At 41.6% G+C, this 26,589-nt stretch overlaps 1 protein-coding gene across 3 annotated transcripts in view; it reads left to right on the top strand.

Moving 5' to 3' along the window:
• Positions 1-24,386, top strand: part of RASGRP3 (RAS guanyl releasing protein 3) — a 44,260-nt gene extending 19,874 nt beyond the window's left edge. For 2 of the 3 annotated variants that reach the window (XM_015857703.2, XM_015857704.2), the window contains exons 2-17: positions 1,842-2,040; positions 3,514-3,616; positions 4,154-4,216; positions 5,429-5,560; positions 6,784-6,931; positions 7,900-8,073; positions 8,486-8,602; positions 8,862-9,137; positions 13,822-13,899; positions 15,820-15,936; positions 16,868-16,983; positions 18,036-18,183; positions 20,887-20,923; positions 22,364-22,489; positions 22,869-23,233; positions 23,621-24,386. In XM_015857703.2, coding sequence (XP_015713189.1) covers positions 1,971-2,040; positions 3,514-3,616; positions 4,154-4,216; positions 5,429-5,560; positions 6,784-6,931; positions 7,900-8,073; positions 8,486-8,602; positions 8,862-9,137; positions 13,822-13,899; positions 15,820-15,936; positions 16,868-16,983; positions 18,036-18,183; positions 20,887-20,923; positions 22,364-22,489; positions 22,869-23,233; positions 23,621-23,629 — 2,079 coding nt within the window. In that variant the 5' untranslated portion in view covers positions 1,842-1,970 and the 3' untranslated portion in view covers positions 23,630-24,386. The remainder of the gene's footprint in view (positions 1-1,841; positions 2,041-3,513; positions 3,617-4,153; positions 4,217-5,428; positions 5,561-6,783; positions 6,932-7,899; positions 8,074-8,485; positions 8,603-8,861; positions 9,138-13,821; positions 13,900-15,819; positions 15,937-16,867; positions 16,984-18,035; positions 18,184-20,886; positions 20,924-22,363; positions 22,490-22,868; positions 23,234-23,620) is intronic. The other variant, XM_015857705.2, reaches the window with a different exon arrangement.
• Positions 24,387-26,589: the final 2,203 nt, after the last annotated feature.

Here is a 26,589-nt window from a genome sequence, read left to right as displayed (position 1 = left end):
CTTTAAAAAATAAGGCATTACACCTGACTGCATCTGCCTCAAGAACTCACAGCCCCTGCATTCATTTTAAACGCATCTTTTAGGACAGTCCACAGTGTCATCTTAGGACTTCCAAAATGGTGAATAAAAGATGCAGTTTGGCTGCATGAGAATGCTAAGGAAAGCTTCCTGCTCAAATGACTATGCAATGTGGTGGTCATGGTGTGGTCAATACTTGTACGGGAGTCTGCATTTAGTAGGTCAGTCCATCATGAACTTTTAACTTCTGGACACACTGCTGCAGACATTTTTGCTCTCTACCTATTACTGCCCTCCTCTTGCACTGACCCTGGTGCCTGCAGGGCTGTTTCTCTCACATCTCTCACTCCTCTCTCCTAGCTGCTGTTGTGCAGCAGTTTTTCCCATTCTTAAAACTTCTCTCTCAGAGTCAAAACCAGCATTGCTCATGGCTCAGCTCTATCCAGCGGCTGGTCCTTTATGGAGCAGTTGGAGCTGACTCTGCTCTGACGTGGGGCAGCTGCTGAGCTCCGCTCATCCATCTCTAGACGTGGTGTTGTGGTTGCATACTATTTATGGCACAATCTAGACAAGACTTTTCTCATTCTAGTAGAACAGCAGTGCTTAATCACACAAATAATGATGTAATGGTTGCGGTTGTTGGAGACTGTGATCCAGAGATATGAAATAATGTTTTGGCTCAGCTGAGGATATGTGGCTTAGCCCCAGTCAGCCAGTTCTTCCTCCACTGTAAAGGTTACATCCTTCTTCTAGAAATATTATGAGCATAAAACGCATTAGTGGTCAGATAGGCTTTTTTCAGGGAGTGGACTATAGTGTTAGAATCTATTTATCTACTAGTTAAATAGCTGTCATACAATTAAAAGTACCGCTATTCTACATGGAGCCTTATTTGTTGACTGCTATACAGGTGCCTTAACACCGATAACAGAAGATAGGGATGATGCTGTCCTATGCTATATGTTATAGAGAATGTTTAAAAAACTCTGATCAAATTGCTTCCCCTCCTACATTTCACGTGCAGCGATTTTCAAGGCATAGACAGAAACTTCAACCACTTTCCTCAATCCTATTTATCCTATTTATCCTATCCTAAAGTGGTGACTAAATAACTATTCTGAAATACCAACTCTTTAAATAAGATGTGTAATTATCTCTGAAATCTCAGATCAGTATTCCTTTCATCTTTCAGGTAAATGGATATCTGCTAATTAAATGCATAGTAGATGTATGGCACAGTCTAAAAGTTTTGGTATGCGTTCAGCCTTCTGTGCTTGCTCAGCTACTATAGAGAGATCTATTTTAAAATGCTGTAGCATTCGATCTTCAGGTTCCTTGAAAAATCACCTCCAAGTTTAGTACTTGTCATGACCTTCATTAAACATTTTGTGTGGCCTGTGCCAATCAGAACCGTTAGCATAAAAAAGATATCAGCCATGAGCCTGTAACCTTAGGAAAAACAAATGTTTATGTTTTGAACATGAAAGCGGGGTTATTAATAAAAAGTGACTTATCAAGTGTAAATAAAATGACCTGAACAAAGTGTGCGTCAGCAAACGTGCACGTCCTCATTTGCCATCTGGTTTCTGTTTTATGACCCCTTCTAGGGATGTGTTTTGTGCTAGTGGACAAACAATTGGAAAACACTTAAAAACACAAGCTGGAATGTATGGAAATCTTACAACACTTTCACATCGGCTGTGTCGTGTGAGGGGAAAAAACAAACAGTTTGCAGAGAAGATGAGTTGAGTTGTAAACATTGCATCCTGATAACTCCCTCATGTAGCCGTATAGCTATCATTTCCTTTACTTTCTTTCTGCAGATTTGCCTTGAAGCCCAGCGAAGAATGCAGCCAACAATAAAATGAAAAAGCTGTGCAGCTGAAGAACTGAAGAAGCATTTTTCTACTTGATGAAAATGCCTCTTATTTTTTGACAACGACTAAAGCACAATGGGGTCAAACACGCTTGGGAAGGCTGCAACATTAGATGAGCTTTTGAACGCTTGTATTGAAATGTTTGGTAGGTGTTCTCAGTGCTTTGCTTTGCTGTTGTTCTTTGAATTCATCTTATAGCACAACCCCTGCTGTTCTCTGATTTAGCCAGTCTTTCCCTTGGCAAACATTTCTATTCTGTAAATTTTTCCGTGTTTTATTTTGTCCCAGAATTATACGGGCCAGAATTTTAGTCATATGCATATTGTGCTAAGAAAATTTAATGCAGATAAAGCACAGTGTTGGGTATAATGGTTTAAAACTAAACAAGTGTTTAGTTGAATGATTCGAGGAGTTATTTCTGGCATTGTCTTGAGTGGTTACACAGCTGCTTTTCTGACCAGTTGTTATTCTGAATGGTTTTCCAAGTCATCATGCAATAATTGGAAAAAATATGACTCAAGGCTCATGTAATCTTTTTACTCTTACTTAAATGTAATATACCAGGTCTGAGGGAAAGAAGTGATGAAGTAGACCTTGATCCATGGCGCTGTTAATCAATAACTGTCACCCTATTGCCAGATGAGATGAGTTCATGGATATACTTATATGCTTTGAAATGGGTTCTTAATTCACAAAGCTACATTTAAAGTCTCTCAGAATATAAGACAGATTTTGATTTGATTGAATGTTGTTGTTTTGGTTTTTTTCCGCTTTTGGAGAGAAGGAAGCATCCGAAGATGAGAGAAAATAGTTTTTTAAGGACCAGATTTTGCTCCTGAGCATACTGCATCTCTGTATGTCCATTTTTTGTAGACCATGATCAGACCTGTTGTCCTGTATACCTAGTGAGAAGTAGCAGAACCCATATACTTTATGTCTGTTGGAAATAATATCTCTCTTCCATGCATACATGTTCTCTTGACAACTGTAGTCTGTATCTGGTTCCTGTTTCATACACGCATATAGACTGCTGTCTACTGAAATAGTAACAGAGAGAAAATAACATAGGACTGGGAGTGCTGAGGAACGTGAACTGTCAGCCAGGCTGGCAGGAAGTAACTTCCCATAGCCTCAGTGGCTACACTTCAGAAATGGGAGCGTCTGTATAGAAGCTGGAGGTGCGATCCGCATATTGACCGTAGTGATGCTTTTGATCCCCTTTCTTAAAAAGTCTAGTGGTTAATATGTAGCTGCAACTAAACAAGTCTTATAAGTGGTTTTGGATAAGCCATCTCCCTGCCCTGTTGGTGGACAAGCTTTGGATTTGTTATCTGTATAACCCACTGCCTCGTTGCAATGCCATTTAGCTTATGCTGTCCATGTCCCATTTTTCTAGCTATGGACTGTTGTCTGCTTGGACTTCCTTTTCCCTACAGCGCTACAGTCTATCAATAGTTACCTCTAAAGGAGCATTTGCGTGCTTTGCTTTTGTTCCCTGTCTGTTCGGTAAATAACAACCCAAGATTTTAACTTCTGTTTTTTTCTATCTCCACTTGAAGGATATAAACTCCTCCCTGTCCGCAACTAAGTAGTTCATTCACTTATTGCTCTTTTGCAGATGATGGAGGAAATCAATGCTCCAGCCATTTGCCGAGAATCTTTCTTCTAATGCATCGCTGGTACCTGCCTTCCACAGAGCTGGCTGTCAAGCTTCTGTCTACATATCCTTTCAGCATGTCTTGCAAGTCAGCATTACAATGTTGAAAGCAGATTGTGTTACTTAATTAGTGACAGACAAGGTCTGACTCTTTCACCCTAAAAAGTGGAAATCTGGGAGCTTCCTTCTGCTTTTGGTTGTAGATATTTTCCATAAGTTCTTTGTGGAGGAATGCTTTGAATTATCTTTGAATAAATGGAGAAATGTTGCCAAGATAACTACTCAAATTTATAGTGGCAGGCTGGTATTGGAGTACTATGAGCTTTCAGTGGTAGCTAAGTACCTACATGTCTTCAGAACTGTTCAGCAGAGTGCACAGAATAGTGCAATAGAAGGCATTTTTGCTAGGGCAAAGACCAAAATGCAGCCAATAACTTGTCATTGTCTTCAGATACTGTGTAAGTGAATGAATATCAGATCATGCTGTAGTTGTCTGTTGAATGGAAGTTTTTAATACTGGTCCAGAGCCACTGTCTGATGTAGATAAAAACCACGTTACTGAAACAAGGCACATATAGCTTTCTTTAACTAGAATGAATACGTATAGAGATGCCAGCGGGGAGAACTGCAATGAGTTCAGACTAAAAATCTGCTATTTCATGAGGTAGGCATGCTTTGTTTTCTATCTGCTGTGAATACTGTAATTGTAATTTATTTTCCTAACACTTAAGAAAGTTATTGTTTTAATCTGATCTCTAGTCCATAGTAAAGTGTGAATTACTGTACTGAGAAAACAATGGTTTTAGCGGAACCAGTGCTTAAGACATGTAACTGTGCCGAGCTGGTTGAAACCTTGTGCCATGTATTACTTGGTGTCTGAGCATGACACCTCTTAACAGGGAGACGAGGCCAGTGCCACACAGAAAAATGACACTTTTTACTTCTATATATCATCTATTTTTGGCGGAGGAAGTTTATCTTCAGGCTGTTGGCTTCAGTTCAAATGATTACATGAGTATATGGGTGATGTCAAAGCTTTTACAGATCAGATTTGTTCTGATCTTTGCACCTAACTGTCTCTGACCTTGTTTCTCTCCCTGGTTAGTCTGTGCTTGTACAGGAGCATTTCTCCATAAAATAGAAAGTATGAATTTTTAAGCTAACATGCTACAACCTGCTTCTCTCAAACAAATGCTCTTTCTTCCCTCCTCTGGACTAAATTATATCACCACTGAAGGAATGGGAGAGAGGTACTGAAAGTAGCACTGATGAAGCCTTTTTCCTGCCCTCTTAAATAGAAGAGGAATTACCTTGTTTACATGGTTATCATGGTAATGCTGCCACTTTAACTTCACATTTTCATTTTCACTGGAAAATCCTTTTCTGAGCACAGTGTCTCATTTATGCAAGGGACAAATGCAAGAGTCACTTGGGCGCATGGAACTGAGTTGGGGCAGGTGCGGCTGCCTTTTGTGTGTGTCACCCCAGGCATCTTTTAATTTGGCATTTCAAAAGAGTGCTCCTGTATTATGCTGTGGTGAGGTAAATGAAGGAAATTATGTGATTGCACCATGTCACCAATCCTGCCATCAGTTATAAGGTGGAATATTTTGGAGTTGAGACTGTTGATTCAGTTGCTAAAAGAGCTGATAGTACAGACCCTGTTTTTCTATGTCTGTGACTATTTTTAATGTCTTTGTCATCAGTATCAGAGAGAAGTACAGCATCAGCAGGCTGGGGTGGCCCACCCTCTCTGCCCTAAAACCACTGAGTCTGAAATATTCATAAATTCTGTTGATTAAAATATATCAGTACAGCCACTGAATATTACACCTGAATCCCTGCATGTCTCTGAACTGATTTACATCAATTTCAGATACTGGATTCTGGAGTTTCCTGCAGAATTTAACTTGGATCTTGGGCTGATTCGTTTGACTGAGGAATTTCGAGAATTAGCCAGCCAACTTGGCTATGAGGATCACATCGATCTCATTGATATCTCCAGCATGTAAGCATGTCATGAGCTTCAGAACCTTTCCCTCTGTCCTCTGTAGCAGCAGACTTCTAATTCTGTGCAAAATACAACAGTATTAAGGGCCATCCTCATCTTGAGAGAGCAAACAGTCATTTAAAAAAAGAAACTCTCCTACCTTCTAAATTTGAAATTCCACATGTAGTTTGACACTGAAGTCTCTTATAAGTATTTAATGTAAATGGTAAAGAAATAATTTTCCTGATTCTTTTGAAAAAGCCAGTGCTAATTAAACGATGAATATTACTTTCTTCCTATTATTTTTCATACAGAATGACAAGCAACGCAGTGATTGGCACATTGTGTAAATCTTGTATTTTCTCATGGAAACTTTTCTGTCCTCTTATCTGTAACCTACCTATTTATTTTCCAGTGTGTTTCTGTGTGCTTTTTTCTCTATTATTTAATTCAATAATCTGTAGCACTGACACATATAATTGTCTTGCATCGAAGTGATTATACTGTTATTTCTGTGACTTCCCAGAAGTTACCTTTTAAACACCACCAAACAGGCTCATATATTTCACCTGTTATTATAGATTTTCTTTTAAAATCTGGCACAGTCAGAATTGCTTCCCCTTATTTCAAAATCAGCGTAGCAACCTGGAAGGACGGCCCAACTGATCTCAGTGAAGGCTGCAAGATTTTCAGCAGGAATGCCAGTGAAATCACACAAGTGTTAGCTTATAATTAATCTTGGCTATAAAATATTAAGTTAGGAACCTCTTTCTGCTCTACAAAGTCCCTTTGCTGTGTTTGGGTAGGAATTATTCTATTACTTGTAAGCAAACGGTTTACATTTTTATGCAAAAAACACCTTACTGTTCTGTTGGTTGTTCGATGCTGTTTCTACTGTTCTGTTATTTTATGGACTTGTGGTCTTACAGAGTTCTTGATGTTCATTCTTGATGTTATTGAAGGTGGCTTTTTCTTTTTTTCTTAATCAGAATTTGGCTTGTTGTTCTTGTATTCCAAGGCACTTTTGAATGACAGCCTCCTTTTCTTCTGATGGAAATCTGCTATCATGCAACTTGTGCAGAAGTACCTCTGAAATCCTTACCCCTCATTATACACCTGAGCATTATCTCATGCGGAGTGTTGTCTGATAGGGGTCACAGATATATATCTTGATAACTTTATGTAAACTGTTGGCTACTACCCAAAGAGAAATGAGAATTGTGTCTCATTTTCTATTGTAGACCTTCCTATGACTGGATGAGAAGAGTTACACAAAGGAAGAAGATTTCCAAGAAAGGAAAAGCCTGCCTACTATTTGATCATCTGGAGCCCATTGAACTAGCTGAACATCTCACTTTTCTGGAGCATAAGTCTTTTAGGAGAATTTCTGTAAGAAGCCTGCAGCTTTGTTGTTCGCAGCTACCATCCTGTCCTAGGAAAGGGCATTCATATTCTTTAACAAAACACTTTTTTTTTTTACATTTCACCTACTTTGTCAAGAGAATATGCTGTCATATTGAAGCAGCCAGTTCTAGCAGCTAAGATGACCAAGAAGTTGGTGTTGTCTGGTGTTGCTACAGGTCACTACACAAACTGAAGTAATATAATAAGCTTCTGAAAATCCAAATTTAAGGGAGAGCTTAAGAATACTTCCCAGAAATTCTTGGGAAATCTAATCCTAGTGGTAGCTATCCCATGTGGAATGATATCCATGAACACACATGGAATGAACAACATCAGAATAAGCAAGATTTAGCAGAACTAGCTGCTTGTGCTACTGATTGATTGATTGATTGATTGATTGATGTAGGAGGAAGTCATAGGGAGAGAAAAGCTGGTGCATAGTTAGCTTCTTGAGTTGCAGTTCAGGCTGCAGTGAGGAGCTCTTGTTGACTTCAGCAGTACCCATATTTTGCTCTTTACATCAGTAATGCTGTTGAGCAGGTATTGAAGTGAAAGCTTCTTTTTATGTGCTTCTTGCTTGTAGCAATAGGTCATTCCTATACACTGCATCATTGTATGAGGATGTCAAGTAGAACTACACGAAATAAAACATTGTAAGTGTTGAGTAAATTGTGGGGAAAAAATGATTCCATAGAAGTAATAATCATATTTGTCATGCATGCCTTAATATTACCTGGCATACTGAATGCTGAAGTTTTAAGTGATACAAGAACTACAAATAAGACAAAAGAAAATATTTTAAGAAAATACTGATGTGCAGCAGTCTTCTGAGCCTCAGCTGTAGTCTCTGTCTAAACAAGAAGAGCTTTGATAGGGAAAAAGATACCAAAGTTTCACTTTGACTCTTCAGTTGCCCACCATTTTACTGAAATGTCTTTCCCTTTCCTTGTTAGTTCACAGACTACCAAAGTTACGTGATCCATGGCTGCCTGGAGAACAATCCTACTTTGGAGAGATCTATTGCTTTGTTTAACGGTATCTCCAAGTGGGTCCAGCTCATGGTTCTCAGCAAGCCAACACCCCTGCAAAGGGCAGAAGTGATCACAAAGTTTATCAATGTTGCACAGGTAGGTCCTGTTTTTGAGTTTCCTTCCTCCAGGGTAAAGCAACAACATACAGATTGCAGGGAAGAAGTGAATTGGGTGCTCTTTGGGCTGTTTCCTGAGTGAAAAGCCTGTTTAGCATAACTACTAGTTATTTCTTTCAGGTGTGGCACATCTGCATTTTTTAGCAGACAAAACAATAAAATGTATTTTTTTCTTTGTTGTATTCTGGTTCCCGACTGTCATTATCACGTGCTTCTTGTGGAACTAATCTAATTTTAAAAATAATCGATGAATTCCTTTATGTCCCTTGGCTTAGCTGTTTCCAATGCAGCAACGGTAGGCTGTCTCCTTTAGCTTGTCATGTGTGATACTGGATAGCTGCCATACATATGTCCCTTATTTTTATTTTTTTGGGGATCCATCTCTCCCACAGAAGCTCCTCCATCTCCAGAATTTCAACACACTGATGGCAGTTGTGGGAGGTCTTAGCCACAGCTCTATTTCTCGCCTGAAAGAGACTCATTCTCATTTGTCTTCGGAAGTCACAAAGGTATGGTGGACAATTGAATGTTGAAGGTCTTCAGATCTCACCAGCACAATACTTGGATCTTGGCAGGGCATCCTAAGGGACTTGGCTTGGGTTTCTCTCACTGGAGAAGGATCGACTCACAGAGATTCTCTGCTTGATTGCATGTGTTAGAGAGAAAATTAACTCTGTTGACACTCAGCCATGAGTTATGCTCATTAAAACAGATTAAGGAAATGCTATGAATGCTTTCACAAGGACTTGCTTCTCTGGTTGTTTGTAGGACTGGAATGAAATGACAGATCTGGTCTCTTCCAATGGAAACTACTGCAACTACCGCAAGGCTTTTGCTGACTGTGTTGGCTTCAAAATTCCGATTTTAGGAGTTCATTTGAAAGACTTGATTGCCGTCCATGTCATTTTCCCTGACTGGATAGATGAAAATAAAGTAAACATAGTAAAAATGCAGCAACTTTCCATCACCTTGAACGAACTGGTTTCCCTGCAAACTGCCTCTCATCACTTAGAGCCCAATATGGATTTAATTAACCTGCTAACAGTAAGTATTGTGCAATTTGCTTGTGTTATTTAGATGTTGAATGTCAGTACAAAGTTGAGTGCACATTGTTATCACATTTTTTTTTATGAAATAAAAGTGCAGAATAGAAACAAGTTCATGTGAGATGTCAGTAAATTCAGAGATATGTGATGTGATATGTGAGGGCTGGGTACACAGACAGAAAAAATAAATCTTTTTCTAAAGATAATGGAAAGAGATGCATGTGTGTTAGGAGAAAAAAAACTAAGTTCTGACTACTTAGAATTTAAGTTGTTGCAAAATTTGGGCAATGTGTTGGCATGCTTACATCAGTGAAATTCTAACTTAGGAGTAATTTTGTTCTCTCTCCCTTGTGCTTTGTAGACAATACAGTGTTCTTTTTTATACCGTAAATTTATTCCTATATCATGTTAAATAGTTCCTGAAAAAAACCAACACAGGTGTCAATACTGAAAGGGATTTAAGTCCCATTTTTGATATGTAGACTATTGTGACGTTTGATGATAAATGCTATGTTTAACTTCAAAACACATTGAAGTGTGCCCCCTGAATCTACTGACCAAATCCTGCTTCTCCTGAATTTGTTTTCAAGTTACCCACTGATCTTAACTGCAGTGGGATTTGATTCAGCACCATGGTTTGATTAGGGGCAAAAACCAGTTGGGACGAAAGATGGGAGTAGTGAAACTTGGAGGAAAGGAATGTTGTTTGTTAAAACAGTTCATGTTGCATGCAGATAAAAGCAAGCCATCTACTCATCTGAGAGCTGCTTTTTAAAGATGTCTTTTTAGGTAAAAAGGACTCTCCTGGTGTGCGATCATTTTATGCTGTTTCTATTATTATTTCACTTTGTCCATCAGATCTCTAATCCAGACTGAAAGAGAAGCTGCTTGCTGTCATTAAGTCAGTAGATTTCTTTTTTAAGTAAACTCAGAGACAAACAAGGACTGTCTGAGACAGAATAAGATAGATTTGAGAACTTTGCCAGTGATGCTGTTTGTTTTATTGGCTAGCATGAACTTTTCTAGACCGAGCTTTTCTCCAGATTTCTTTTGTCTCTTTTAAATGACAGACAAAATCTAGATCAAAGCCAGGGAATGACTTTGGCTCACTGAATTGTTGTGCTCATCGCTGCCTGGAGAGCTGGGAGCTGAATTCCAGCTTTTCCTCAGTCGGATCATGGATCTGAGCTGGATTTCATTGCTTGTCTCCTGTGTGAATGCCTGGGGTGGGGGAGCTATTGAGCAGGAGCTTGGATTTGTTCCTTTCATGCTTTACTTTAAGATGCTCAAAGATAACGTTTATCAGAAATTATGCAGAGGTTGTACTTCGTGGTGGATTTGTTCTGGAACTGATCAGGTACAGAGAGTGATAAAAATGAGCCTGAGCTTGGAGCTACCAATCTGGTGTCGCTTCGTTATGGAACAGGACAAACTTCTTCTGTTGCACTTTGTATGAAGCAAATGGGAACATGTCCTGATCACAATTGGTGGGGCAGGGAAGAGAAGGGCCCACAGTAATGCCTCGCTAATTTGATCATAAATAGATATTTATCATCTCGTTTTGTTTTAGTAGGGATTGAGAGTTGTTTCTCATCTCAAGTTCACAGTTTCTGACAGACTTGACTGCAAGTAGGGGGAAGTGGAACGTTAGATTTTAGAGAACCGAGGAATAAGAAACCAAGCACCCAAAGGCAGAAATTAGACAATGCGAAGTGAGAAATGGAAGCTGAACTACTGCTGTCATTTTGATTAGCTGCCATTCTCTTTTAGGTGACAGTCTGCATCCCAAAAGGAGGTGAAAGCATCAGATTTTTCTAAGACGTGCAGTTTGATATCCATCACTGCATCAGCATGAGTTCTTGCCTTTTACCCATTTTTCCATTTTTAAAATATTCCTTTTGTTTTCAGCAGAATTAGAGAGATTTTATTTATATTTATATAGCATTTTTTTCCAACCTATATTTCATTTACCAGGAAAAGTAATTGAATATAAGAAGAGTGCTGCTTCATTCATGATACTGTGGTGTACTTGAGCCATATGGCTCTGCTGGCTTTGTAACAGTTGAGCCAATCTGACTGAATAATTGAAGCTGCATTCTGTTTATCCCAGGCCTGAACAGGAGTTAAAATTAACTTGTCCCACTTTTTGTCTGCTGTCATGATTCTATGGTGGGAGCTGATCAGTAGTGATGAAGATGGCCATAGGCATCCTAAGACTTTTCCAGGGTCATTCTGTCCGTTTGTTGAGTAGTGTGGGAGTTTTGACTTAAGATAGCAACTTCTGGAAGGATAGAAACAAATTTCTACAAGAGAACAGCTGGACCTGAGTTTTGGAAGACCTCATACTATTTTGAACATTCCAACTTCTCTTCCAGTGTGTTATATATCATATGATCCTTTGTATCATATGAATACCTTTCAGGCCCTTTGCTTTCAGTTGTCTCTTGGATGTCATTAGTGAACTTAGGTGGTAGATGAAACATTTCTAACAATCTTTTTGTTAATAAGAAAATTATAAATTACAGGCTTGGGTCAGAGAAAGAGAAGAAAAGCTGGGGTCACAGCCCACAGCTGACAGGAACTGTGGGCTGAAAATAGCCAACCTTGGGATGTGCAAACAGTCCTTTAGCAGATTTAGCCTCCTTTGCTGCCAAAGTCAACCTCAGTTTTCAGAGCCAGACTAAGTAATTATTCCACTTATTGCTATGTCTTTCCACTCTGATATGAACTGTAAACATTTTCTCATCTTTAAGTTAATTAGAGGAACTCCCTTCCAAAACTGGTAAATGCATGTAAATGCATTGCTAGTGCTGTGCTCTTCATTTGTACATCAGTCATCTGGCTCAGCTATTTGTTCACTTCTGCTGTTTTCCCAGCAGAAGCCACTTCTATCTGGGAGAGCTTTTAGTAGGTGTTTTATCCTGATAAGCAATGTGTAAATCTCTTGTCTGACCTCTGTCCCTTGCAGTGCTGTCTTTTACATTACACTTAGTAAGTGCCACCAGTCTGGGCTGTGCTGGCTTGACAAGTATATCTCTGGGTGCTGGCTTCCTGGGCCACAGGAATGCAATAAAAAGGGCATTTCGTGGACTAAGTGGGGGTATGGGAACCATCCCTACTGACTGCAGCCATTCTACATTTTGGCAGTTAAAACCTGGAGCAAAGATGCAAAAGTGGTCCAAGCAAACCTAAGCACAAGCTTGGCTGTGCACCCAAGAGGAGTAATGGCTCTAGGGACACGTTTATAATTAGAACACAGGGGTTGGACTAGGTGACCTATCAAGGTCCCTTCCAACTGAAATAATTCTATGATTCTATGCTTTTCTTACCTGTTGTGCAGCATTTCCACATTATTTTTGTTTCACCATATGAATAAAAGCCCGAGGGTAAATGTTTCATCCCTTTTTGTGGATAGGAAGAGGACCTCAGTCTCTTAATTACTCCACAGTGGATTTATACTGACTTACAGCTTACTTGGTGCCACTATTTTTCCTCCAGCTATTTTTAGGTCTCCGCAGCTATTTAACCAACCTGTTCTAAGACTGTATGCAAATGGCTGGAAAGTCCCCATCACTTGTACAGTCTAGTGAAGAGAATGAGAAATGTCTAAACAGCTAAATTGAAAGTCACCCTCCCCAGCTTTTCTTCAGTAAGTTCCACATATGAAACAAGCCATGCCTTTCTGATCCCCCTCTGCTTTCCTCACACCCCTCCCTGCCTAAATAACTAAGGAAGACAGGACAGCAAGGAGAATCGAGTTAGACTGGAAACTGCCACTGTGAAGGTTGTCCTAAGAAAACTCATTGTATTTCATCTGTTGGCACAAAACTGTAGGTGAAATACAAAAAGAAAGACAGCTTATTTAACCACCACATAATCGCCTTGCTTAACAGAAGATGGTTCTTGGGCCTGGTCCTGCTCCTCACTAACTCTGCTCTTTGAGTTCTCTGAAAGTTATCATCTGTTACAGCTGTTTAGACAGTAGTAATTCCATCTGCCTGCTGTGGAACATTCTTAACTGGAGATTTGGGAGATGGATGATAACTTCAAATTAAGCCAATTAATCCAAAGCCAATTGATGGAAGGAGATGACCACAGGAAGCATGCAATGCTCATCTCTCATTGCATAAAGCTAGCCACAGCGGTGATCGCTTTTGTCGTTTATCACCTCAGCAACGAAGAGTTGACTATAGATATGCACCACTGCACGACCACAGCTGCCAAAGCAAAAGCAAAAATGTTCATTTTACTTCTACTGTATTTAAGCCCCTTCTTTTCCCTCAACAAATCCTATAGGAAAAGGATGAGTACATGGAAGAAAAATCTTTAGTTTTATCTAGAAACAGAAGCTGAAAGGGAATTTGTCTTGCTCATCTTTATGGGACCAAGAGTGGGCCAAGATGGACTACTGAAGTATCCTTGGATACAAGGATGGAGCCAGAACCAGTACAAGAGGCAGTGAGCCAAACCAGAGCACAGGAGGCTCCTTCTGAACACCGGGCACAAGCTGCCCAGAGACTATGGAGTCTCCTCCTTGGAGGCCTTCAGAAGCCTCATGGGCATGGCCCTGGGCACCTGCTCTAGCATTCAGTATCAGTGGGAGGTATCTTTCTGCTAACAACCCTGTTGTATCCAACCCTGTCTAATAAATATTACTGGCTTTCTCTCTTTCTTACCCATAGCTGTCCCTGGACCTCTATCACACGGAGGATGACATCTACAAGCTCTCACTGGTGCTAGAACCAAGGAACTCCAAATCTGTAGGTCATCTTTTACTGCATTTCTTTTTCATGTTATTTAGTATTTCTGCATGAAGTATTTTGTATTTTTGGATGCCCATTAGTCAGTTTCCTTCGTATTCACTTTTAACTTTTTATTGTGTGTGATTCTATGTGTAAAGAAGAGTGAAACGTGCCAGAGTTCAGTGCAGTCTCCAGAAAGCAGAGTTCTGCTTTATGTGAAGATAACCTTTATAAGCTCCTATCAATTATTTACTTACAATTTATTTATATTGTGATAATTACTTCATTTTCTGGATGCTGGAGTAGTTACATAAAATCACACTGAATCCAAAGACGTGTCTTAGGTAAGCAATGACATTAGCTATAGTGATCTAAATTAGCTTATTCAGAACTGACGTTCAGCTGGGCTCCCAAGCAATGTCTGTACGCCTTGTAACAGACATCTCATGATTTTTTAGTATGTGTAGCTAAAGATAAGGCTGCATTGGTACAATTTATATTATGCTTTATAAGTTAGAGGTGAATGTCTTAATTAATAGTTGACATTTCATTTAAAGTATTGCTCTCCCTCCTGCTACCAGCTTTTGGGACTTCCTCTGTCCTGTGAGCATTTCAACACCCTCACTGCCTGTCACATCCAGCACATGATCCTCACAGGCTGAGCTCCCACTCTGACCCCAGATGAAACTAAGGGTGGCAGGAAATGCACACTGGGGTGTGAGAGGTGGAGACCGACCAGTACTGGGAGGTCTTCCTTTTTAGTGCTTTTTATACTTTTCTATGTTCTTTAAAGGAGAAACAAGGATGCAAAAGCCCTTAGCTACTAAGTATAGAACTTCTCTGACTTTAAGGATAGTTCATTGCTTTTGGAGGCCAGCTTGAGGACTGTGTGTATGTGAGTATGACAAGCAATATTGAGTAGTTCCACTGTCAGCACTAATTCAGTCTGAATACCTGGAATTTCACTGCTGAGTCTCCTGTTAGCACCAGATGTAATTTGACCACAACTGTTCCCTTTTGCCACAGTTATTCTGGTTCCCTCATGCTTCCTTCATTGCCAGTGAAGTTGGGCAGTTACAGCTCTGTGCTGAGGAGTGGGCCAGCAGGCATCTCTGCCCAGCACAATTCGGCCACTGAGGGTGCACTAACAGAGATTTTGTTTCGCTTCAGTGCAAGATGGATTTTAACATATCAGCATTGGCACCAAATATATATATAGAGAAAGTTTGATTGTTCAGAAGAAAGAGGAATGCTCCAGAGGATTTGGTCTCTTTCTGCCACTCAGGGCAGCAGGAGCTCTCTGTGAGTCTGTAGTAGTCCAGCACCAGTGTGTTAATGCTTTGAAGTCCCATTAGCCTAAACTGTTCTTTAGGAGAAGGAATACATCAAATTTCCTCTGACCACAGTTGTAAGGATGCCACAGAACTGGCATGTTTTGTGTTATCACAGAACACACTGTCTCTAAAAGATTGCTGCATTTCTGTGTGCTTTTAAGAGCAAAAACATTTGCCAGCAGATTGTTTCACCACTGTATGGTGACATTAATCTTAGGATTAAATCTCAGGTGAGTCAAGAGCACATCCTTTACTTTTTTTCCTACCAAACACAGTACAGTATGATCTTGTGACCCTTTTTCATCTTAGTGTGAAAGTCCATAATATCCTTATTATACACAATAATATAACATTTTTCGTTAGCTTATTTATCTCCCCCTCATGATGGAGGGCTCCTTAGGGGCTCTCTCAAGATGAAGAAAAGTAGCTTTCTGTGCTATTCCTGATTCTCATTGTATCTAGAGACTCCCCTTCCTGCTCTCTTCCTGCAGGTCTCACTGTTGTTGAAGCTGGCTGCAGCACTGCCATAATGGTGCTGCTTGTTATGAGAAATTGCATTTTGCAATTCACATTCTAACATGGTTGTGTTTGATTGGTCTCCCAGCAGCCTACCTCCCCAACAACCCCGAGCAAGCCAGTGGTGCCACTGGAGTGGGCATCTGGAGTGGTACCTAAGCCTGACCCAACCGTCATCAACAAGCACATAAGAAAGTTAGTGGATGTAAGTACTCAGAAGAATATATTGGTCAAAGGGAATGTTTATTTTGATACTGTAATCACTGCAAACAATTCCATTCAAGGTTTTTGAATAATTATTGTGGTGGGGGTGAATTTTAAATATTTGTTAACAAATTTGAATATTGCTGATACTTTCAGAAATATTTCTACTTCAGTTCTGGAAAATCAGAGCTAACACTTATTAAGCAGGTTTCCAGAGGCAAAAATGGTAAATTTTCAAGGACTCACACATCACTAAGTCTAGAGGTCTCTGGAAAGCCTCCCCTGGACCAAGTGTTGTACTGTGCTTATCTGCTGGCAAGAGGCCGGTTTCTTGATGTCTGTATGTCAGTGCCTGGTGGCCAAGCTGTCCAAAGCGTATTATGCGTGGTAAAGATAGTACTGTCTTGGAATCACTTTGAAAATCTGTTAAGAGGTCGCGGAGAGTTCCAGCTGTGATCTTGCAGCTTCAGTATGAAGATGACATGTTGGGTGGTGCAAACAAAGCCACACAGTGGAAGGTCCCTTTGAAGAGACAGAGCCCTGTTGTGTTGGCATGCAAGGGAGTTTTGGTGAGGAACCAGGAATGCACTGTAGATAATGAAGCAAGATCTCCTTCTGCTTTTTACAGAGTAATAACTAACTCCGGGGGGAACGATTAAATTCTGATCTTGTCCATATTACAGGTCAATAATTTTGATTATGTAGTTAAAGGCAAATTAAAGTCTTCAGTCTCTCACTCAGACTACGCACACATTTTGCGGTCTTCTCTTTGTAGGTGCTCTTTTATTAAGAAAGAAGTCATCTTTTTTTCTTAATCACAGAACATGTGATTAGTGAAGTTGAATGTCAGTGTAAATGTGATTGAAGTTGATGAGATGGTACAGATTCAGGACAGTCTGGGTGGTATGACAGTAATTTCCTTTTGTTTCCAGTCTGTCTTTAGGAACTATGATCATGACCATGATGGCTACATTTCTCAGGAGGACTTTGAAAGTATAGCCGCAAACTTCCCCTTCTTGGACTCTTTCTGTGTGTTGGACAAAGACCAGTAAGTTTGGAGCTCTCTTGATTTGTTAGTTTGTTTTCTTTTTGTCTTTTATTTTTTTTTTCCTTAATTTACAAATGCTTCAAAACAAAATGTTGAAGAGACAATGTCTCCCAGACCTCCAACCCTCTCACCTTTGTCTTCTCTCTTAAGGAAATCAGTATCACTGAATGTTGAATTCTATTCTCATTTAACTTCTTATGTTGTAGTAAATCCTATAACTTCACCCAGACTGGAGCCCTACTGTATCTGATGCTTTAAAAGGCATCTGTTCAAATAGATGCAGCCCCATCTGCCAAGGGAAAGACTGAGTGTAGTCACTTGTGATGTAAGGATATGCTCCAAAGGACATCAAGCAGCAGGAGTACGTTTTCAGGCAGTCCTTTCATTTTTAATTCCTCAGGCTGCCCAGTTTGTTGTTCCCTTGCAGTGCTCTGCATGAACCTATGGATACAGCTGGCATCTGAATGCCTCCAGCCAAGGCTTTCAGCTTTCTAAAGCTGCAGATCTTCACAGCCTGGGAAGCTGCTTAAAGCTCTGTTTAAATGACATACAAAGGTTTTTTTGTTTGTTTTGTTTAACTGCATTCAGTAAAACCTTGGACTACTTGGGGGCTTGGACCCAGTACTTAGCATGCAGGTCCTGTTTAGGTCCATGGCCTCTTGTGCTATTGAGCCATTGAGCACCCCATTTGCTATTATTTGGTAGGACTGTTGTCGAACACCAGCCTGTAAGCTCTCCATAACTGGCTGGGGCAGTGGTGGCCATAGGCCTTAGGAGTCTTCTTCACATGATGGTCTGCTCTGTGCCACCAAATGCTCTGTTATCCCAAACAAGTGAAGGACCAAGGCCCATGCTATTAATTCAGTGTTTGCAGTTTAACAAAGAATAAGAACCACAAAGGCTCTAAGGGAATGCTTGTTTCTTCTTCCAGGACTGTTTGTAGAGCTTTCCAAGAACATCCTTTGTGTGCTGTATGATTTTTGCAGTGAGAACATACTGCTCAGTTCAGTGTCATTAGCAGTAACACATCCACTCTACTTTATTCCTAACAGAGATGGACTTATAAGCAAAGAAGAAATGATGGCTTACTTTCTGAGAGCTAAATCCCAGTTCCAGTGTAAAATGGGACCTGGGTTTATTCACAACTTCCAGGAGATGACCTACCTTAAACCAACTTTCTGCGAACACTGTGCAGGTTTTGTAAGTATGTTTTTGTAATAGTAAATCTTACCTATAATTTCCTATACTCCAGCGTAGATTGGGTGAACCTGGCTCCATGCACTGCTAGAAGTTTCTTCAGCTTAGCCAAATGTCTCATTGCATTTAGAAGCACAAGGTATTTCCCTCCTCTTATAGCTGTGAGACCCACTTTTGTTTTAGTGGTTCCTGAATACTGACATTTATAAGAATACTGTTGCAGGTAAAAAGGTAAACAACGTTAGCTAAGGGACATTAGGGACTGTATGAATAGTTTCATGTGGTTTGTCTTAAGTTCTTTAATTTGGCTTGATTTCACATGTAAACAAACCCCAGGGAAAATGAATGTCTGGAATGGTGGATGTAGATGAAGAAAAAGCCATTCTGTCTCAGGAAATAGCACATTGCAACATACCTCTGTTCATATTTCTCTGAACGGACATGACAGCCTTTATCCTTTCTCTACTGGATTAACAGAACTCCTAATTTTGTCAGTAGGCTTGTGGCAGTTCTATGATATGAGAAACTTTTGAATGTGTTGGTTTTTTAAGCTGTTTTTTTCTCTCAGTTGTAGCTTATAAGAAGTGCTGTACGCAAAGCTGGCACAACACTGTGTTTGTGACCACTTGTGTGGCTTGCAAACCTCTCCCAACTTTTTCCACTTCAAATGCAGTGAAGAAACATGATTTTTTATGGTTTAGATGTCACTTGAGAGTGTGTCTGCTGCCTGCACATGGACACCAAATATTTTTCTCCCTTATCAGTGTGCTGGCTGGGTTTTTCCACGTCCCCATGATTACAACCAGTGTAGGAATAAAAATGAGTAAGGGATTGTGTAGGAAATGGAAATAAGGTCATTTTTCCTGCCAGCTCACTGCATTTCTTAGCATTGTCCTGTGGATGAGCTGGGCTGATAGGACAGGAACCAGCCACAGAATGTGCTGTGTGATTGTTGTGCATTCCAGCACTGCCCATCCATCCATGGGTGGAAACCGTTTTGAACTGATGCAGTGATTCACTGTCAAAAAAATGTGAACTGACTGTGCAGCAGGATGAATGGACATGACAGCAGCCTCGCCCCAGTATCCAGTCAAACATCTGATATTAAAACGAGATGAACTTTAAAGGTCAAGCTAAAATCTAATGCCATTCACAAAGTGAAAATGATATGCTCGCTACCAGTCTCAATTCCGACTCACAGCTTGAGTTGCGCCGTATGTCAAGGTGAATGAGCAGTCATCCCTTCCAGCTCAGCCATCCATATTTGCACAGATCCTCTTGCCCTGGGCCTGGGTGAAGCCAGCTTTGCCATGAAGCCATGTCAGAGGGATTCAGAGCTTTAGGTCAGGCTTCACATTATGTTAAGGAGAAAGCTCTTCAGAGGGAACAGAACAGAGCTTTGACAACAAGAAAAGCAATCCACATCCCATCAAGTGGATCTGGCAAAGAGAGCTGGGGAAAGCATATCCAGAGTCAGCTCTTCTGGGAGGGGCAAAGCACAGCTCCGCAATCACTGTGCGCATCTACAGCATCTGCAGGAAAAGAGTGGCCTGGTGGCCTTCTGTGATAGAGGGATGGCAGAAGTAGATGAAGGGCAACTCATATCACCTACCTGGACTTCAGCAAGGCTTTTTATATGGTTCCACGCAGCATTCTTGTCTCTAATTGGAAAAGAGCAAGCAGTTCTGTCTTACACAATATGCAATTCTGTCTTTTTTTCACTCTTTCTTTTGTGCTCCACACAGGCTGTGGCTCTTCCTTTTGGCAATTCCTTTACTCAGCACATTCCTCCCACACACTACATGCTTTCATAAAAGCACAGCAAGGAGCCACATGCAGCTTCAACTGTCTGGTTGTGCTCACCCTCCCCTATTTATGCTTTGAGATCAGGATAAATAAACACTGCAGTCTCTCATCTTTTTCCTTTAGAACTGGACTACAACTCTCCTCCCTCTGCTGCTCAAAGTGAAAATATTTGTTTTTATAATGCCATTGTTGTAGTTACCTCTCTTCTGAGTGCACAGATAACAGTTTGCAGGGGAATTTTTTCCCACTTCCAAGCTCACAGCACAGTGACAGCTTTCCAAAAGCAGAACACACACATGCTGCCAGATGGAAGGTCAGCATTCAACAAGGACAGCCTCTGGGAGGAGGCAGAGAGGAGCTCTGTGATTTGTCTGGCTGTTTCAGGCTTCAACCATTCCTAATGGAGAAAGTCAGGTGAATGGATCAGTCCATGTTTGAAGACCATCTCCAAAGCCACAAAGTGGCTTTGTCCCCAGTGGTGTTTTTGTCTGCCATGCTTGAAGAGCACAGGCCATTCATGTGGCTGGAGACCAGATGTGCCATGGGAATGATCCCCTAGATGGCAAGAAATGAGCCAGAAGCAGAATGCACTTTGCTGGTTTCAGTAAGCTTAATAGGACGGTGATTTTTTTTTAACCCATTCCTGGCAGTACGTATCAGCTGTGCTGCTTCATCACTGGTAGTCCCACTGCAGACAGGAGGAGTAAGGGGGAAGCCACACAAGGCTTATCATATTTGGAGGAGGAGGTCTGCCTGACAGGAAGGGTGTTAAGAGCAGTTGTATCCTGTTTGTGCTTCTGTAGCCATTGGTACTTCCTCATTGTAACCTCGCTTTCCGTCCGGCTTTCTTTTCTGATTCCTTGACTTTTTTTTTTTTTTTTTTTTTGTCTTTCTTTGCAGCTCTGGGGCATAATCAAACAAGGCTACAAATGCAAAGGTAAATAAATATACTGCATGGATTTTTCACAGTTCAAGTGGAGGGTTTTAGCAGAAGTCAACTGTATTTTTCACTGGAATGGCAGCTGCACAGCCAGATTTTGCTTGAGTAGCCTGTAATGGCTGTGACCAGCAAGTGGCTGCTGCATCCCACAGAACCTCACTGTAGAAGGAGAACACTGGTGCTGAAGACCCACAGCAGCCACTGGGCGCTGCAAGGAGTCAGTTTGTGTCAACCAAAAGTGGCATCTTGGAAAGCCGAGTGTCCTTATCCTAGCAGGGAGACATCCTGAAATACATACCCTGAGACCTGGGGTCAGGAAAAGGTCTGCTGGTAACGCTGTCCATATCATGTACACCCCCATGCCTGCACTGCAGGCTTACTGCCCTTGCAATGCATCAGTGGCTAAGCTAGAAATAAACAAATATGTAACTCCTGGACTGCCTAACAGATCTCATTGCAAGATTTTCTGCAGAAGTTCAGCTTAAAAGAAAGTCCCAAAACTCTGATATCTCTCACTTTCCTTCACTAAACTTTTAATTGCTCACACGATACTCACACTGTACCAAGTATGTGAGAACAAGAAAGATGTAGTGGTCCTCGTTGGCCCTAAAGGCCCAAACCTATTTATTTCTCTGGCTGCAGCTCCATTACACACAGGGAAATACTCATACTGGGGCTTCATGGTCATGTTTGTAGACAAGCTCCTTCCCCTTAGCCTTAGCCTGGCTTCTAGGAGAAGGGTGAAGGATTGCCAGCATCATTTTTATTTTAGGATGCTCCCTATTCCTGTCTCCCTCTCCCACATGTGAACATCTCCTTGGCAGGGGTGGGGAATATGCCCATGGCCTGAGCAGCTACAGTAGAGCCAGCTGTGGGCTGTGCTCTTACCATCAGGCTGCAGGAAGGAGAGTAAAAGTAAAGTTTTGCCACAGCAGCTCTGTAAACTTGAGATCCGAAAGCTGAGCGCTGTCCTGCATCACTGCCTGTAACCATGGCCCAGGGGGAGAGAGCAAAAGCGGCTCTGCAGAATCAAAATTCACAGGCAGTGAAGCATGAGGGTAAGAGCTGAGCTGCTTGTTCAGATCATGGCGGTCAACAAGTGCAGCCAGTGCCTGTCCCCATTTGTACCACCCACTGCAAAACCACAGCCGGGAAGGTCCTTCAGTACCACTCAAAGCAGCAAACTGACGACAGAAATGAGAACTCTTAACCATTGCTCTTCGTGAAGTCATCGTTTCTGATGATGATTTCATCTCCCTCTTTCCTTTTGCTACTAGTTTACCATAAAATTATTTTTTTAAACACAATAAATGATCTATTTTTGTGACTGTATTTGTTCGGCTGAAGTCCCTCCAGCACACACGTGCTGACAGCCCTGAGGGATCACCCAGTGGCTGTGACTTGACTTTTAATGACATGACCATTCCTTCCATACAGACTGCGGTGCCAACTGCCATAAGCAGTGCAGGGACCTGCTCGTGCTCGCCTGCAGGAAATTCTCCCGAGGAACCTCTGTGGGCAGCAACCATGGCTCCCTGCCCAGCAGCCCTTCCCTGCCGCCAGGTGAGAGCACCCTTTGGTTTCTATTTTCTTTCCCTGTTCAATGCAGGGGAGTTGGTCTAGATGGCCTTTAAGAGTCCCTTCCAACACAGATGATTCTATGATGACTCTTTAAAGGCAGTGTCCTTATTGCCACTTGTCATTTTCCTTTTGTACCAACACACCGGGACAAACCATCATGCAATTACATACAGCGGCACATAGAGCCCTAGCCTTGAAAGAGATCTGACTACTAAAAGCTTCCATGAGCATTCCAGAATAACAAACATTTAGCTCTGAACCCTTAAATCCCTTCCTCCTCTCCCCTTAACCAAGTTCTAAGATATCTCTTTGTTAAGATCTTGAAAGAAAAGATTTGAAAACAATTTACCTCCTCTTTCAGCCCAGGATGAAGTGTTTGAGTTTCCCAGTGTAGATGCAGAACACCAGGACCTTGACAGCAGAGCCATCACTCTCGTCACCGGCTCCTCCCGGAAGATTTCAGTGCGGCTGCAGAGGGCGACCGCCAGCCAAGCAACGCAGACAGAACCATTGTGGCACGAACCAGGCTGGAACGATTCAGGGTCTCACACTTTTCCAAAAATGAAATCCAAGTTCCACGGCAAAGCTGGGAAGAACAAAGGTTTTGCAAAGTGGGAGAATGAAAAGCCCAGCATGCAGGCTGATGTCGACATAGATGCTGAGGCCCCTCAGCACATCCTGGAGCACAACGGCATAGAAACGCTTCCTGAAAGACAGGAATCTGAGGTGAGCAGAACAGAGGTCAGGACAGATTACATTTGCTAATCCATAAGGCCGTGGCCTCATAAATCATAACACCAAATCATCCATTGAAAATTATTTTCTACACAGCAGTGTGTATTTACTGTCACACTGCATATGGGGTTTTGGCTCGGGGGTGACAGCGTTGTTATGAACTGGAATCTTTTATTTTTGAGAATCATTAACATATCTGGCCAAATCCTGTTGTACTCTGCAATAGGTCCATAAGAAGGAACATTTTGATAAACACACATATGCAGGTTAGGGGCCCGGTTGCTGCTGTTTTCCCCCACAGTTTGTGCTTTCACGGCCTCATGCTTTGACTGATCATTTTTGCTATGTATGTAAGTGCCTGTTTTCTTTTGGTTACAGGACAGCTGACCGTTCACCCTGAAACACCGAAGAACAGAGATGGCAATAGTAATACAGCAAAAGTTGACAGACTGCCATAGACCACATTTGGTCACGGGAAGTTTTCCTGTACCTCATACTTCTCAGTTCAGCCATCACCCTGTTTTCCTAGCAGATAGGCGTTAAAAAAGCACTATTTATTTTCGCGCACGATTAAGCCATTTGGATGAACATTGCACAGACACGGCAGAACAGATCTCTGCGCTCAGTGTTTTCTCTTGTATGACTTCGTGGAAACTTCCCTCCATGCCAGAGAGGATATATTTGGCGTCCTTTAAAAGTACTGCATCATCTCAGTCTGCCTGCCAGCAACAACAACAACAGCGAGGAAACAAGCCAACCATCCATGTTCATTTGATAACTCTCCTTTCTCAGAGGCTTGTAATGATCTCTTAAGGAAAGAAATAGATGTGGATGTCGATTAAATCTCAAAAAACAAACAAACAAAAAAGAAAAACCACGATCCCTTTCAAAAAGTCCTCTACACTGAAATCACTTGAACACCTGGACTTCTGAATTTTGGACACGTTTACACTGCTACAACGAGCACACATCCAGCACAGTGATACCTGTTACCAGAGGGAGGAGCCTTCAAGCATGTGGCTGGGAGTGAAGAAGTTCCAGGACACCATGCAGGTGTCTGGTGATACTGCAAGGGAGAGGTGTCCTCTCTGCCAGCACTGATTATGGTAGAATTAGCGTGTAATAAATGTCTTAGTTTTAAGTATGTGTCTGGTTGTGCATATAATATTTCATATTTTTCTTCAGGGTAGCAGGTCACACATGTTAAAACTAAAATATGACACTAAGCATATGTCCAAATTAAGTTTGTTAAAGTAGGCTCTAACACCTCCATCTGCAGTGACTGGAGATACAGGTTTGAAGTGAGATTTCTCAGAAGCATTAAGCTGTGTGAGGAGCCCAGCCTCCACATGGAAAAAGGAAGGAAAACAAGGCCCAAGACAAAGCTCATACCTAAACAACACAGTCCAAATTAGCAGACACGTTGTTGTCCTTTTTTCCCTCCGCCTCCTGCACAGAAATAGACACGTGGGGAGCACAGGCTCTGAATCAAAGCAACCTGAATATAAGATGTCCTACAAAATTCAAGTCATTGCACCCTTTACCAAGGGGGATGGGGTCGAGGCCTCAGGCTGAAGGAGGGCTTCCATTGGCTTTCCTAACTAAAACTGACAGACTCTTCTGTGGTAATCCAATTGCACACTATGCCGTGCCAATACGGGGCCTGCTCAGCTGTGCAGGTTTCCTTTGTTTCCCAATCTACCTAGTAACAATGGTAAAAATCTGAGGAGAAAAGACAGAGAACATGCTCTTACTGCTTGAAACTCAGAGAAATAATCACTACAACAAACACTGGGGCTAGAAGCATCCTCCACTCTCACTGTTGTAGGCAGAGATAGGTGTAAGACCTGTGTTGTATGTGATGGGTCAGGCGATGGGTCACTAAACACTGACTGCTCAGGCACCGTTACAGCACGCAGCTTGCACACAATGAAAATGATGTGGTAGAACATTTGAATAGAGAAATTTAGTTGTGATCCAGGCTGCTGATGGATCTGTTGAGATAAGCCTTTTAACACTTCATAAATGAAATGTTCATGTCAAACTCCAAAACTCCATTCTTCACATCACGCAGTGCTCAGCCCACACAGCTCAGACCATTTCTTGCAGGCTTCTGAAAGTTAGTGGTAGCTCTTGGTCTGAAAGGATTTAAATCTCCTGCTCTGTCAGGTCAACAATCCACACACACACAGCTGATCCTTTTAAGATCATTATGATGTCCAAAAAGGGTTCGTGAGAATTTTTAGGTTCCTGCTGGAAACCCCTTGCTCTAAGAATCTCAAGGAGGGGAGTAACAAAAGTGTTGAGAAAAAAAAGACACTGAGCGTCTCTGGTGTTCCTGGTGAAACCCTGTCCACAAGGAGAGCAGTTCAAGTGCAGTAGGAGTCAGGGACTCCTCTGCACAAGCTAAAGTGAATGCAGATTCTGATGAAACCCTCAGTGCTTTCCCTACAGGGAATTGGACAGCTCTGCCTGGGTAGCCTGAGCTGCCAGATGGGGATCCTTCCCGCTTGGGACACAAGCTCCAGATGTTTCAGATGTCTCTTATGTGAAATATCTACATGTGAGGGAACTTGGATGCAGGAAAAACAACACCGCCGAGAACAAAGAACAGACAGATGGGGACTAAGTGTGGGAAGAAGAGTGCTGGGAGTACTCTCCTTCTCTACGTGACACCAAGAATGGAAGGGGATCCCAATGGAGACCAAGCAGACAGGGAAGGAAGGAAAGAGATGTGAATGCAGATTTCAGGGAGACAAGAGGCAGGAGAAACAGGGGCTTGTTCTGTGAATGCCACAGAAAATATATCTATCTACTCAAGGTTTGCTTCACTCGGCATCAGCCTAACTGATGGGCCTTCACAGAGCACAGAAAACAGCTCCAAGTACTTCAAGAGTCCTGATAGAGTTTGCCAACCCAGTGACACCAGAGAAACAGATGTAACTTTGGAATGAATTTTTGAGTTATCAGCACCAAATGAACTGGATTTTCAAAAGAAACACTGCAGCCAACATGTCTCTCTCAGGCTAAACTCACTGGAAAAATCTTTGCTGAACTCTAAATTGCTGTTTACAGCTGCTGACAGCCCAGTCCTAAGAGAAAGAAAAGCCATCAGCAAAAGGCTACTGCTGGGGCACTGTTCTATTTAGCCAAAGAGTCTGCTTTTTCCATGAGTTAAGCCAATGCCGGAAAGTTTAAAGAGTCCTTATCACATTCATCTCTGCTTCATGTGTGAAAACGAGTTATGACCTTCCACCTGCCCACAGCACAGGCAGACTCACTCTTTCTTTGGTTTTACAATAGTGTTTTCCTACTTTTTGTACTTGTTTTTCTCTCCTCTGTTGTGG

The sequence above is a fragment of the Coturnix japonica genome, chromosome 3 (genome assembly GCF_001577835.2).
Source record: "Coturnix japonica isolate 7356 chromosome 3, Coturnix japonica 2.1, whole genome shotgun sequence".
Taxonomy (NCBI): Eukaryota; Metazoa; Chordata; class Aves; order Galliformes; family Phasianidae; genus Coturnix; species Coturnix japonica.
This window is presented reverse-complemented; position numbering and strand designations above follow the sequence as displayed.